At 41.8% G+C, this 14,579-nt stretch overlaps 1 protein-coding gene across 1 annotated transcript in view; it reads left to right on the plus strand.

Annotated features, from left to right (window-relative positions):
• Fshr (follicle stimulating hormone receptor) overlaps positions 1 to 13,826 on the plus strand; it is a 207,960-nt gene extending 194,134 nt beyond the window's left edge. The window contains exons 9-10 of the mRNA NM_199237.2: positions 9,302 to 9,487; positions 12,387 to 13,826. Coding sequence (NP_954707.1) covers positions 9,302 to 9,487; positions 12,387 to 13,611 — 1,411 coding nt within the window. The 3' untranslated portion in view covers positions 13,612 to 13,826. The remainder of the gene's footprint in view (positions 1 to 9,301; positions 9,488 to 12,386) is intronic.
• Positions 13,827 to 14,579: the final 753 nt, after the last annotated feature.

Below are 14,579 nucleotides of genomic sequence, written 5' to 3' on the forward strand. Positions count from 1 at the left end.
TGAAACAGATTTTTTTTCTTTGAATCAAAAGCTTAGTTTTTTTTTGTTTTTTTTTTTTTTTTATTAACTTGAGTATTTCTTATATACATTTCAAGTGTTATTCCCTTTCCCGGTTTCCGGGCAAACATCCCCCTCCCCCCTCCCCTTCCTTATGGGTGTTCCCCTCCCAACCCTCCCCCCATTGCCGCCCTCCCCCCATAGTCTAGTTCACTGGGGGTCCAGTCGTAGCAGGACCCAGGGCTTCCCCTTCCACTGGTGCTCTTACTAGGATATTCATTGCTACCTATGGGGTCAGAGTCCAGGGTCAGTCCATGTATAGTATTTAGGTAGTGGCTTAGTCCCTGGAAGCTCTGGTTGCTTGGCATTGTTGTACATATGGGGTCTCGAGCCCCTTCAAGCTCTTCCAGTTCTTTCTCTGATTCCTTCAACGGGGGACCTATTCTCAGTTCAGTGGTTTGCTGCTGGCATTCGCCTCTGTATTTGCTGTATTCTGGCTGTGTCCCTCAGGAGCGATCTACATCCGGCTCCTGTTGGTCTGCACTTCTTTGCTTCATCCATCTTGTCCAATTGGGTGGCTGTATATGTATGGGCCACCTGTGGGGCAGGCTCTGAATGGGTGTTCCTTCAGTCTCTGTTTTAATCTTTGCCTCTCCCTTCCCTGCCAAGGGTATTCTTTTTCCTCATTTAAAGAAGGAGTGAAGCATTCACATTTTGATCATCCGTCTTGAGTTTCGTTTGTTCTAGGGATCTAGGGTAATTCAAGCATTTGGGCTAATAGCCACTTATCAATGAGTGCATACCATGTATGTCTTTCTGTGATTGGGTTAGCTCACTCAGGATGATATTTTCCAGTTCCAACCATTTGACTATGAATTTCATAAACTTGTTTTTGATAGCTGAGTAATATTCCATTGTGTAGATGTACCAAATTTTCTGTATCCATTCCTCTGTTGAAGGGCATCTGGGTTCTTTCCAGCTTCTGGCTATTATAAATAAGGCTGCGATGAACATAGTGGAGCACGTGTCTTTTTAATATGTTGGGGCATCTTTTGGGTATATGCCCAAGATAGGTATAGCTGGATCCTCAGGCAGTTCAATGTCCAATTTTCTGAGGAACCTCCAGACTGATTTCCAGAATGGTTGTACCAGTCTGCAATCCCACCAACAATGGAGGAGTGTTCCTCTTTCTCTACATCCTCGCCAGCATCTGCTGTCACCTGAGTTTTTGATCTTAGCCATTCTCACTGGTGTGAGGTGAAATCTCAGGGTTGTTTTGATTTGCATTTCCCTTATGACTAAAGATGTTGAACATTTCTTTAGGTGTTTCTCAGCCATTCGGCATTCCTCAGCTGTGAATTCTTTGTTTAGCTCTGAACCCCATTTTTAATAGGGTTATTTGTTTCCCTGCGGTCTAACTTCTTGAGTTCTTTGTATATTTTGGATATAAGGCCTCTATCTGTTGTAGGATTGGTAAAGATCTTTTCCCAATCTGTTGGTTGCCGTTTTGTCCTAACCACAGTGTCCTTTGCCTTACAGAAGCTTTGCAGTTTTATGAGATCCCATTTGTCGATTCTTGATCTTAGATCATAAGACATTGGTGTTTGTTCAGGAAATTTTTTCCAGTGCCCATGTGTTCCAGATGCTTCCCTAGTTTTTCTTCTATTAGTTTGAGTGTGTCTGGTTTGATGTGGAGGTCCTTGATCCACTTGGACTTAAGCTTTGTAAAGGGTGATAAGGATGGATCGATCTGCATTCTTCTACATGTTGCCCTCCAGTTGAACCAGCACCATTTGCTGAAAATGCTATCTTTTTTCCATTGGATGGTTTTGGCTCCTTTGTCAAAAATCAAGTGACCATAGGTGTGTGGGTTCATTTCTGGGTCTTCAATTCTATTCCATTGGTCTATCTGTCTGTCTCTGTACCAATACCATGCAGTTTTTATCACTATTGCTCTGTAATACTGCTTGAGTTCAGGGATAGTGATTCCCCCTGAAGTCCTTTTATTGTTGAGGATAGCTTTAGCTATCCTGGGTTTTTTGTTATTCCAGATGAATTTGCAAATTGTTCTGTCTAACTCTTTGAAGAATTGGATTGGTATTTTGATGGGGATTGCATTCAATCTGTAGATTGCTTTTGGTAAAATGGCCATTTTTACTATATTAATCCTGCCAATCCATGAGCATGGGAGATCTTTCCATCTTCTGAGGTCTTCTTCAATTTCTTTCCTCAGTGTCTTGTAGTTCTTATTGTACAGATCTTTTACTTGCTTGGTTAAAGTCACACCGAGGTACTTTATATTATTTGGGTCTATTATGAAGGGTGTCGTTTCCCTAATTTCTTTCTCGGCTTGTTTCTCTTTTGTATAGAGGAAGTCAACTGATTTATTTGAGTAATTTTATACCCAGCCACTTTGCTGAAGTTGTTTATCAGCTTTAGTAGTTCTCTGGTGGAACTTTTGGGATCACTTAAATATACTATCATATCATCTGCAAATAGTGATATTTTGACCTCTTCTTTTCCGAACTGTATCCCCTTGATCTCCTTTTGTTGTCTGATTGCTCTGGCTAGAACTTCAAGAACTATATTGAATAAGTAGGGAGAGAGTGGGCAGCCTTGTCTAGTCCCTGATTTTAGTGGGATTGCTTCAAGTTTCTCTCCATTTAGTTTAATGTTAGCAACTGGTTTGCTGTATATGGCTTTTACTATGTTTAGGTATGGGCCTTGAATTCCTATTCTTTCCAGGACTTTTATCATGAAGGGGTGTTGAATTTTGTCAAATGCTTTCTCAGCATCTAATGAAATGATCATGTGGTTCTGTTCTTTCAGTTTGTTTATATGATGGATCACGTTGATGGTTTTCCGTATATTAAACCATCCCTGCATGCCTGGGATGAAGCCTACTTGATCATGGTGGATGATTGTTTTGATGTACTCTTGAATTCGGTTTGCCAGAATTTTATTGAGTATTTTTTCGTCGATATTCATAAGGGAAATTGGTCTGAAGTTCTCTTTCTTTGTTGTGTCTTTGTGTGGTTTAGGTTTAAGAGTAATTGTGACTTCGTAGAAGGAATTCGGTAGTGCTCCATCTGTTTCAATTTTGTGGAATAGTTTGGATAATATTGGTATGAGGTCTTCTATGAAGGTTTGATAGAATTCTGCACTAAACCCGTCTGGATCTGGGCTCTTTTTGGTTGGGAGACCTTTAATGACTGCTTCTATTTCCTTAGGAGTTATGGGGTTGTTTAACTGGTTTATCTGTTCCTGATTTAACTTCAATACCTGGTATCTGTCTAGGAAATTGTCCATTTCCTGAAGATTTTCAAGTTTTGTTGAATATAGGTTTTTATAGTAAGATCTGATGATTTTTTGAATTTCCTCTGAATCTGTAGTTATGTCTCCCTTTTCATTTCTGATTTTGTTAATTTGGACGCACTCTCTGTGTCCTCTCGTTAGTCTGGCTAAGGGTTTATCTATCTTGTTGACTTTCTCAAAGAACCAACTTTTGGTTCTGTTGATTCTTTCTATGGTCCTTTTTGTTTCTACTTGGTTGATTTCAGCTCTGAGTTTGATTATTTCCTGCCTTCTACTCCTCCTGGGTGTATTTGCTTCTTTTTGTTCTAGAGCTTTTAGGTGTGCTGTCAAGCTGCTGACATATGCTCTTTCCTGTTTCTTTCTGCAGGCACTCAGCGCTATGAGTTTTCCTCTTAGCACAGCTTTCATTGTGTCCCATAAGTTTGGGTATGTTGTATCTTCATTTTCATTAAATTCTAAAAAGTTTTTAATTTCTTTCTTTATTTCTTCCTTGACCAGGTTATCATTGAGTAGAGCATTGTTCAATTTCCACGTATATGTGGGCATTCTTCCCTTATTGTTATTGAAGACCAGTTTTAGGCCGTGGTGGTCCGATAGCACGCATGGGATTATTTCTATCTTTCTGTACCTGTTGAGGCCCGTTTTTTGACCAATTATATGGTCAATTTTGGAGAAAGTACCATGAGGAGCTGAGAAGAAGGTATATCCTTTTGCTTTAGGATAGAATGTTCTATAAATATCCGTTAAGTTCATTTGGCTCATGACTTCTCTTAGTCTGTCGACATCACTGTTTAATTTCTGTTTCCCTGATCTGTCCATTGATGAGAGTGGTGTGTTGAAATCTCCCACTATTATTGTGTGAGGTGCAATGTGTGTTTTGAGCTTTAGTAAGGTTTCTTTTACGTATGTAGGTGCCCTTGTATTTGGGGCATAGATATTTAGGATTGAGAGTTCATCTTGGTGGATTTTTCCTTTGATGAATATGAAGTGTCCTTCCTTATCTTTTTTGATGACTTTTAGTTGGAAATTGATTTTATTTGATATTAGAATGGCTACTCCAGCTTGCTTCTTCTGACCATTTGCTTGGAAAGTTGTTTTCCAGCCTTTCACTCTGAGGTAGTGTCTGTCTTTGTCTCTGAGGTGTGTTTCCTGTAGGCAGCAGAATGCAGGGTCCTCGTTGCGTATCCAGTTTGTTAATCTATGTCTTTTTATTGGGGAGTTGAGGCCATTGATATTGAGAGATATTAAGGAATAGTGATTATTGCTTCCCGTTATATTCATATTTGATGTGAGGTTATGTTTGTGTGCTTTCATTCTCTTTGTTTTGTTGCCAAGACGATTAGTTTCTTGCTTCTTCTAGGGTATAGCTTGCCTCCTTATGTTGGGCTTTACCATTTATTATCCTTTGTAGTGCTGGATTTGTAGAAAGATATTGTGTAAATTTGGTTTTGTCATGGAATATCTTGGTTTCTCCATCAATGTTAATTGAGAGTTTTGCTGGATACAGTAACCTGGGCTGGCATTTGTGTTCTCTTAGGGTCTGTATGACATCAGTCCAGGATCTTCTGGCCTTCATAGTTTCTGGCGAGAAGTCTGGTGTGATTCTGATAGGTCTCCCTTTATATGTTACTTGACCTGTTTCCCTTACTGCTTTTAATATTCTTTCTTTATTTTGTGCATTTGGTGTTTTGACAATTATGTGACGGGAGGTGTTTCTTTTCTGGTCCAATCTATTTGGAGTTCTGTAGGCTTCTTGTATGTCTATGGGTATCTCTTTTTTTAGGTTAGGGAAGTTTTCTTCTATGATTTTGTTGAAGATATTTACTGGTCCTTTGAGCTGGGAGTCTTCACTCTCTTCTATACCTATTATCCTTAGGTTTGATCTTCTCATTGAGTCCTGGATTTCCTGTATGTTTTGGACCAGTAGCTTTTTCCGCTTTACATTATCTTTGACAGTTGAGTCAATGATTTCTATGGAATCTTCTGCTCCTGAGATTCTCTCTTCCATCTCTTGTATTCTGTTGGTGAAGCTTGTATCTACAGCTCCTTGTCTCTTCTTTTGGTTTTCTATATCCAGGGTTGTTTCCATGTGTTCTTTCTTGATTGCTTCTATTTCCATTTTTAATTCCTTCAACTGTTTGATTGTGTTTTCCTGGAATTCTTTCAGGGATTTTTGTGTCTCCTCTCTATGGGCTTCTACTTGTTTATTTATGTTTTCCTGGAATTCTTTCAGGGATTTTTGTGTCTCCTCTCTATAGGCTTCTACTTGTTTATTTATGTTTTCCTGGAATTCTTTCAGGGATTTTTGCGATTCTTTCAGGCATTTTTGCGATTCCTCTCTGTAGGCTTCTACTTGTTCTCTAAGGGAGTTCTTCACGTCTTTCTTGAAGTCCTCCAGCATCATGATCAAAAATGATTTTGAAACTAGATCTTGCTTTTCTGGTGTGTTTGGATATTCCATGTTTGTTTTGATGGGAGAATTGGGCTCCGATGGTGCCATGTAGTCTTGGTTTCTGTTGTTTGGGTTCCTGTGCTTGCCTCTCGCCATCAGATTATCTCTAGTGTTACTTTGTTCTGCTATTTCTGACAGTGGCTAGACTGTCCTATAAGCCTGTGTGTCAGGAGTGCTGTAGACCTGTTTTCCTCTCTTTCAGTCAGTTATGGGGTCAGAGTGTTCTGCTTTCGGGCGTGTAGTTTTTCCTCTCTACAGGTCTTCAGCTGTTCCTGTGGGCCTGTGTCTTGAGTTCACCAGGCAGCTTTCTTGCAGCAGAAAAGTTGGTCTTACCTGTGGTCCCGAGGCTCAAGTTCGCTCGTGGGGTGCTGCCCACGGGCTCTCTGCAGCGTCAGCAACCAGGAAGTCTTGTGCTGCCGTTTCCGGGAGCTTCAGTGCACCAGGGTTCCAGATGGTCTTTGGCTTTTTCCTCTGGCGTCCGAGATGTGTGTGCAGAGAGCAGTCTCTTCTGGTTTTCCAGGCTTGTCTGCCTCTCTGAAGGTTTAGCTCTCCCTCCCATGGGATTTGGGTGCAGAGAACTGTTTATCCGGTCTGTTTCCTTCAGGTTCTGGTGGTGTCTCAGGCACAGGGGTCCTGCCGCTCCTGGGCCCTCCCCCACGGGAGCCCAGAGGCCTTATACAGTTTCCTCTTGGGCCATGGATGTGGGCAGGGGTGAGCAGTGTTGGTGGTCTCTTCCGCTCTGCAGCCTCAGGAGTGCCCACCTGACCAGGCGGTTGGGTCTCTCTCTCACAGGGTCTAAAAGCTTAGTTTTTAGTGTTGAAATTGACCTTCTCATTATCCAAGCAGCGATTGTTCTGAGGTGGCTGAACACTGAGTATAGGTTTCAAAGAAGTAGCTAGAATATAGACTGTAATACTCACAAGGCTTGCCAGGTTGATATACAGAGTAAGAGAAGACAGAACAGAACACTGGGGGGGGAGGGCTGTTCTTAACAAGTGACAGTCTGGAGCAACTGGAAAATAGGAGACTCAGAGGTAAGAGGCAGATATTACTAGAGATGGAGAAAATCATGAGGAAAACGACTCTAAATTTATAGGGACCTAAAAATAACCGACTACATAAAGCAAGAATTAACAAAACGAGAAATGTTTAAATGCAGAATCACAACGGGAGGTTGTGGTGTACTTCTTTCAGTAATAATAGATTGGGTTGGGGGAATCAGTAAGTATAGAGGATTTAAATTGGAATGAGGAAATTTCATTTAATTGTGGAGAGCAAGAGTTAAGGACTACATGAAAGCAATTACTGGTTTTGAAAATGTCAGTCTACCTGACTATCTAATCAGCGATCAACAAGTGGTAGATAGCACTTTTAACCTCAGGACTTAAAGAGCAAGTGACAAGTGGCCTTCCTGTAGCCAAGGAACTAGAGAAAATTAAAGAAGAAGATCGTCAGCAGATCTATTTAGAAGCATCTGGAATCCCGGCAAAGATTCAGATGCCACTTAAGACAGGAAGCAGAATGAGATGCTCTCTTGCCATCCCAAAACGTGCCTCCCACTGGCAGGTTAACAAAGGTACGCATAAAAAAAAAAAAACAGACCTGACAGGGTTCAGCCCTCCTGAAATTCAGAGTGAAGCACAGACAATGTAAACAGATAGAATATAAACCAGGCAGAGGACAGGCATACTGTACCAAATGATTTGTCTTTTGTCATAAAAATCATGGGGACTTATTGGAGAATTTGAGATCGCAATGTGAGTAGCATTCTAAAATTTTTACTCTGGTTATGGTGGGAAGACCGCATTGGAGTCATGGTCAGGAGGACGCAGTATGAGTCCATTTTATCTGTCCATTGAGAGACTCTGGACCCTCACTAAAGTAACAACAAAAACTAAAGGGCAGTTGAGCTGATAGACTAATATTCAAGTGAAGAGAAAGAACGAGTCAAAGAGAACCCCCAAATTTCTATCTTGAACAACAGGGGTACAATAAAAGAGAAACATGCTTAAGTCCAGTTTTGATGCTCATGCAACTCTTTGAAATAGGGGATCCAATGGAGAATGGAGTATCTTGCTGCAGTTCTGAACTAGCATATGCATTTGGAAGCCATAGCCACATATCTGATAGTGTGAAACTAAAGGAACTGGTGCGTGTTTGAATAAATACCAATGTCTAAATGGGAGATAGAAGAGAAATAAAATAAAAATCAGAAGGAAATTAAAGCAGATGTCTGAAGAAATTAAAGAGAATGGGGTGCTAAGATGGGACATTTCATGGAAAAATGCTTCATATTCACAAAATAGTTATGAAGTCAAGGTGATGGGAACTCAAAGGCAGCCTTGGTAAGCATTGTTTCTGTAAGAATGAGGAGGCAGATGGGTGACATATAAAGCTAGTGACATTGTATACAGAGAAGCAATGTAAGTTTGGCTGGGAAAAAGAGGTAGCAGATGGCAAGGATGTTCCCCTGGACAATACAGAGCCATGGTAAATTTTTGAGGAAAAGAATGACAAGAGGGGAGGAGACTTTGAGAATGCAATTTTCACCAGGCTGTGAGAGCATATGAGGCACCCATGATATATTCACACTTTGAGTTATGTTGCTTTGAGTGCCTACTACTTTGACTTACAGTCAACAGTAAAAGACTCTTCCTCGAGTCTATCCAAGGGTACCCTGTTGAGGGGGGGCGGAGGGGACAACTGAAAGGAACCATCCAGGCCATCACTTGCCACCACCCACATCAGAAACACCCATTCATGACCAAGCAAAGGTCTCTACAGGACCAAGACAGTGGCATTTTAATCTCCTTGCTCTTGACACTGACCTTAGCTTTGAAGTTGACACCAGAAGTACACCCCATCACTAATGCAGCAGCCAGGAAGGACAAGACTCAGAGACTTATAGGAATAGGAACTAAGTTAGATGGTCCACTGCATCAGCTCCTACCAAGCTTCTGCTATCTCCCCCAGGGAGAAACACTCTTACAAAGCAAATCTAACAGGCACAGGGGCAGGCTATAGAACAGGTAAGTCTTTGTGAAAACCAAGTTCATATTCCCTATCTACCTGCCTCCTGGACTTCCTGTTGAGTTTGACTACACTGCCTCTTCCCTGTATGGAATATTCCCTTCTCACAGACACCACCTCAGTTCATTAGAAATATTTTTATAGCTAGCCTCACAGTGGTGGAAAAAGGTCTCAATCTCAGGCACAAATCAACTACAGAAGAAAGATGGCTGATTCTATGGCTCACCAGCAAGGATGGAGCCCAAACCAACCAGAATGTGGTTTTATCCAGTCTTAGGGGCAGTCTGCTAGCTAACTCCTCCCATCAGGACCAGTAGAACCAGGACTCCTCCTACGCAAACCAAACATCTAAGCTGAATATTGACCTGGCCTACATGTGCTGTACCCCTTCCCATCTATGTCGGAAATTCACCTTCTAGAATGTCCGCTGTTTTTCTATTAGCCAGAAGCTGAAAACTTTCAACCCAAGATGACCATGGTATATGTTTTTACCTTTTCTCTTTACAGAGATATCTCAAGGACAAAGGTCCATTCCTTACCAAACCATGGCTTAGAAAATCTGAAGAAGCTGAGGGCCAGGTCAACATACCGCTTGAAAAAGCTCCCTAATCTGGACAAGTTTGTCACCCTCATGGAGGCCAGCCTCACCTACCCCAGCCACTGCTGTGCTTTTGCAAACTTGAAGCGGCAAATGTGAGTCTTCTATGTCAATCCCTGAAGTCTGGCTTGTGCCGTCACACAGCATAGAATGGCTACATATTGGTGGCATGAAGAAAATCCATACATGGAGAGAGTTCCTGACTGAAGGCCTAAGGCATGTTCTGGATTATAGAGTCAGTTCTGTGGAGGGTGTTTGGGTTTTTTTCATCAAGAAATTTACTCACATGAACAAATGCAAAATGGCTGTGCCACTTGGAAGATACTAGCAGGATTTCTTCCTAAAATAGTGTCATTTCATTGCATAGCATATAATGAGAGTTTGGTTAATAATAATAATAATAATAATAATAATAATAATAATAATAACAATAACAATAATAATAATTGTCTTCTGAGCTGCTTGATGAAATTATTCTTCTGGTCCTCACTGGAAAGCAATGCCCATACTATAAGTATAATCCCCATGATACCATGCTGTTGGGTTAATGGTTCCCCTTGACCTCTGTTGAAATGCTGAGGCAACCATGCCCTCTAATTCTCATTCAGATAGATATTTTCTACACTCAGTTCACTTTATTTTGTTTCTCTTTTGTTTTTTAAGTTTTCTTGTATTTAGGTCATTTCCTTGCAACTGAATTTTGAACCGATGCACCATGACACATGCTCCCAAATACCACATAGGCCTAGACCCCAACAAGAAGCCAGTGCCCGCCATCAGCTGGCCTTTGCACCACTGACACAGTAGAGTACTCCATGCCACACATTGTAACAATTTCATCTTTACTGCTAACATTAGAGAGGCTAATCATTATTATTATCAGCATCACTTTCTTATAACAAAGGCAGACACTAAGGCTCGGAGTTACTGAATAATTGAATCAACAGTGACCAAAAGAAACTTCAGAGCCTCAGCTCTGCTTGACTCTGGAGCTCTACCTCTGGGGTACTTTGTGGCACCACCTACCTAGTATTTGTTCATCAATGCCTACAGTCCCCAAGCTCCACTTTTAAACTGTCACTATGCTAACTCCCCATTCCTTGTTGGACTTCAGACTTGCCAAGATACTGCAAGGCAACACTTATTTTCCCCAGCTTTGTTTCGGCTGTCATTTCAAGGAATGTAAGTACCTGTGTCAGTGGGTGACTTCTGTTTCAGGAAAATGAGACCTCACTGGTAAGTAGATTGGCAGTAGCACCAGGGATAAGAATCTTCTTCATAAAAGCCAATAACCCAAGGATGGGGAGATTTTCTTTACATAGTGAATCAACTTCCATTTTGCTGAGCTAAATGACACTCCACAAGTACCAGAGAACTTACTTTCTGCCCCCATAGTTAGGCTACAATTAACACAGAGACAGTATTCAAACTAAGCACCCCGGAATGGCCCTCTGGTTCCCTCTACACCTGTCCTACAGCTTATCTCACTTTAGTTCACAAACTAAACACACTGATTTCATGGAGTCCAGCTCTAGTCACTTTCAGTTATGCATGTTAACTGTCCTCACTAGGTTAGCTATGGAGGATTTGAGAAGTCTTATGAGTTTCTAAAATAAACTATGATACTCCAGAAGAAAATAAGAACAGAATCATCAAGGTCAAGAGGAAATGACTTCTGGCCATTTAGTTCATTTCTGAGGGGTGAGAGAAGATCACGTGACACTGTCACACACACACACACACACACACACACACACACACACACACACACACACTCTCTCTCTCATCCTTTAGAATCAAATGAAGGCTGCTCCTCCCACAGCTTCTTGCCTTTTCTTCTGGGGGCTTCCAAGGGACTTTAATGTTCTTTCTCACTTCCCTGCTGTCTGAGATTGTGGTAAGTTTGAGAAAATGCTGTCATTTAATGTTGCTGTGAACTTTCCCCTTGAGCAGAAATGGAAGGAAAAGTAAAGATATATATTTGATTTCTTTTTTCCATCAAAAATTCTCCCCATGAGAAAAGGTCACACTGGTTAAACCTTCACATTACAGCACAAGTTTCACTTCTGTCCACATGCAAAGTCTTAGAATATTTATGCATGCACTCACAGATTGAATATTACCACCTGGGTTTCATTCAATTCTTTTTGTAAGTGCCTCTATCTGCTGACAAGGTCTCTCATATATTTAAGCTTAAATGGGAAAACCAGGAAAGAGCCTTGAGAAGATTCAGTGGCTCCCAGGGGACCTTACAACCTGCGAACAAACTAGGCCTCCTTAAAACTTGTATTTTCTCTGAGGCTGCCAACTAGGGAGCTATTTCATGTGAGAGAACTAGGCTTACTTTGCAGGGCAAACAAATGCCTGTGACCTATTGTCACCTCTGGGCAGTGAGATGATAAAACCCATGATCCTGGTAGCATCTCAGGAAAATTAGCTGACCTCTCAATAGAATCAAAGAACGAAAGGATGAGGGTGTCTGACAATTAATGACAGACGCTGATACTCTGGCTACTGCAGACAAAACTAGCAAATAAATTCTCATTCGTGTCAGAAAACGTAATTGCCCAGTGATTAGAATAGAGAAATAGGAATATGTTCTCTCAGGCAGACTAGAAGGAATCTGAATGGCAATGGGGGAAGGAAAGGAGTAGAGATAATATTAAGTCTGTAAATTATTTGCACTTAACAGCAAGGGTTAGCTAGTCTCAGGCGCCTTCCTCCCCACACTCAAGTTGCGGCCAGATGGTTTCCCCATGGGCATTCCACTCCAGGAATACACACACACACACACACACACACACACACACACACAGTTCTGTTCATTTACAGTAAGCAGCATTGACCCATGAGTCAGCCTCAAGGGCAGACAAGATGTTGGAAAGAAAAGCAATCTCAAGAAGAAACCCTGATTTCTACTCTGTACAAAGGTGGTAGTGTATTTGCCATTCTGTACCCAGGATATTGATTCTATTCCTTTTTGTATTTTTCTAGCTCTGAACTTCATCCAATTTGCAACAAGTCTATTTTAAGGCAAGATATTGATGATATGACTCAAATTGGGGATCAGAGAGTCTCTCTGATAGATGATGAACCCAGTTATGGAAAAGGATCTGACATGATGTACAATGAATTTGATTATGACTTATGTAATGAAGTTGTTGATGTGACCTGCTCACCAAAGCCAGATGCATTTAATCCATGTGAAGATATCATGGGGTACAACATCCTCAGGGTCTTGATATGGTTTATTAGCATCCTGGCCATTACTGGGAACACCACAGTGCTGGTGGTCCTGACCACAAGCCAATACAAACTAACTGTGCCCCGGTTTCTTATGTGTAACCTCGCCTTCGCTGATCTCTGCATAGGCATCTACTTGCTACTTATAGCATCAGTTGACATCCATACCAAGAGCCAGTACCACAACTATGCCATTGACTGGCAAACAGGAGCAGGCTGTGATGCTGCTGGCTTTTTCACTGTCTTTGCCAGTGAACTGTCAGTCTACACATTGACAGCCATCACCCTAGAAAGATGGCATACCATCACACATGCTATGCAACTGGAATGCAAGGTGCAGCTCCGGCATGCTGCCAGCGTCATGGTATTGGGCTGGACTTTTGCCTTCGCAGCTGCTCTCTTCCCCATCTTTGGCATCAGTAGCTACATGAAAGTGAGCATCTGCCTGCCCATGGATATCGACAGCCCTTTGTCACAGCTGTATGTTATGGCCCTCCTTGTCCTCAATGTCCTGGCCTTTGTGGTCATCTGTGGCTGCTATACCCACATCTACCTCACAGTGAGGAATCCTACCATTGTGTCCTCATCAAGCGACACCAAGATTGCCAAGCGCATGGCCACACTCATCTTCACAGACTTTCTCTGCATGGCCCCCATTTCATTCTTTGCCATTTCTGCCTCCCTCAAGGTGCCGCTCATCACTGTGTCCAAGGCCAAGATTCTCCTAGTTCTGTTCTACCCCATCAATTCTTGTGCCAATCCTTTCCTCTACGCCATTTTCACCAAGAACTTCCGCAGGGACTTCTTCATCCTGCTGAGCAAGTTTGGCTGTTATGAAATGCAAGCCCAGATTTACAGGACAGAAACCTCATCCGCTACCCACAACTTCCATGCCCGAAAGAGCCACTGCTCCTCAGCTCCCAGAGTCACCAATAGTTACGTGCTTGTCCCTCTTAATCATTCATCCCAGAACTAAAAATCAATGTGAAAATGGATCCTCACCTTGAAAGACAATTATGACTCCTTCTGAAGAGCAGGCCATGGACTAAGTGGCAGTGTTACTGCACATCTCATCTAATTTAATCTCTCTGGGTGTGTGCATGGCAGACTGATCAGGGACCATTAATGTCCCATGTGGCTCATCTAAGAACTGAATTATTGGTAACAGCAATTAAAACAATGCAATACCGCTATGTGTTTGTTTTATGCTTCTGTTTGGATTATCTCAACAGATTTGGTAAAAATCATGTTCAATAGGTTAGACAGGAATTTTTCTCCAAGTTTTACAAATGAGGAAACTAAACCTCAAAGATCTCAGTGACTTCTTTGACATTGCTTGATATATGCGGGGCAAAGCCAGGATGAAGTATTCCAACTTTTCAACAATTTACAAGAGAAATGTTATACTATTCATGCAAATATTTACTGAATGCCAGCAACAGTTTTGTAATGGGTCAATTTATATAGGACTACATTGCCCAGAATCCCCTTTCAGTTAGGGTGGACCATCTGAAGAGCATAGCATCAAGAAAATCAATATTGTGCTGTGAATGGACATTGCACTGCTGAAACTTACTCAGCTCAAGGCTGCCAAGGCCATGTAGTGGGCACCCTCTACCTCTGGCTGGATCCTCCCTCTGGCCTCTGAGTGAGTGCTGGGCCACCTGTGTGGTTTTAGTACCATGATAATAAGGGACAAAGTTTCCGCAGGATGTTTTATCACCAAGGTCAGAAGCAACGAGGACAGAACTGGGGCTCAGTTTGTCTCCCTGGGGTCGCACCCTGTGTTTGCTGAATGTATGCTTGTGATCTTTTCTTTATAAGGACATATGCCCTGAGGACATTGACAACATCCGTGCACATATTGCTTAGCTAGCCTTTCAAATGTAAGAGAGACAATTCCCAGTAACAAATATTTACCACCTATACATATTTGCATTCATA

Source organism: Rattus norvegicus, chromosome 6 (assembly GCF_036323735.1).
Source record: "Rattus norvegicus strain BN/NHsdMcwi chromosome 6, GRCr8, whole genome shotgun sequence".
NCBI classification, from domain to species: domain Eukaryota; kingdom Metazoa; phylum Chordata; class Mammalia; order Rodentia; family Muridae; genus Rattus; species Rattus norvegicus.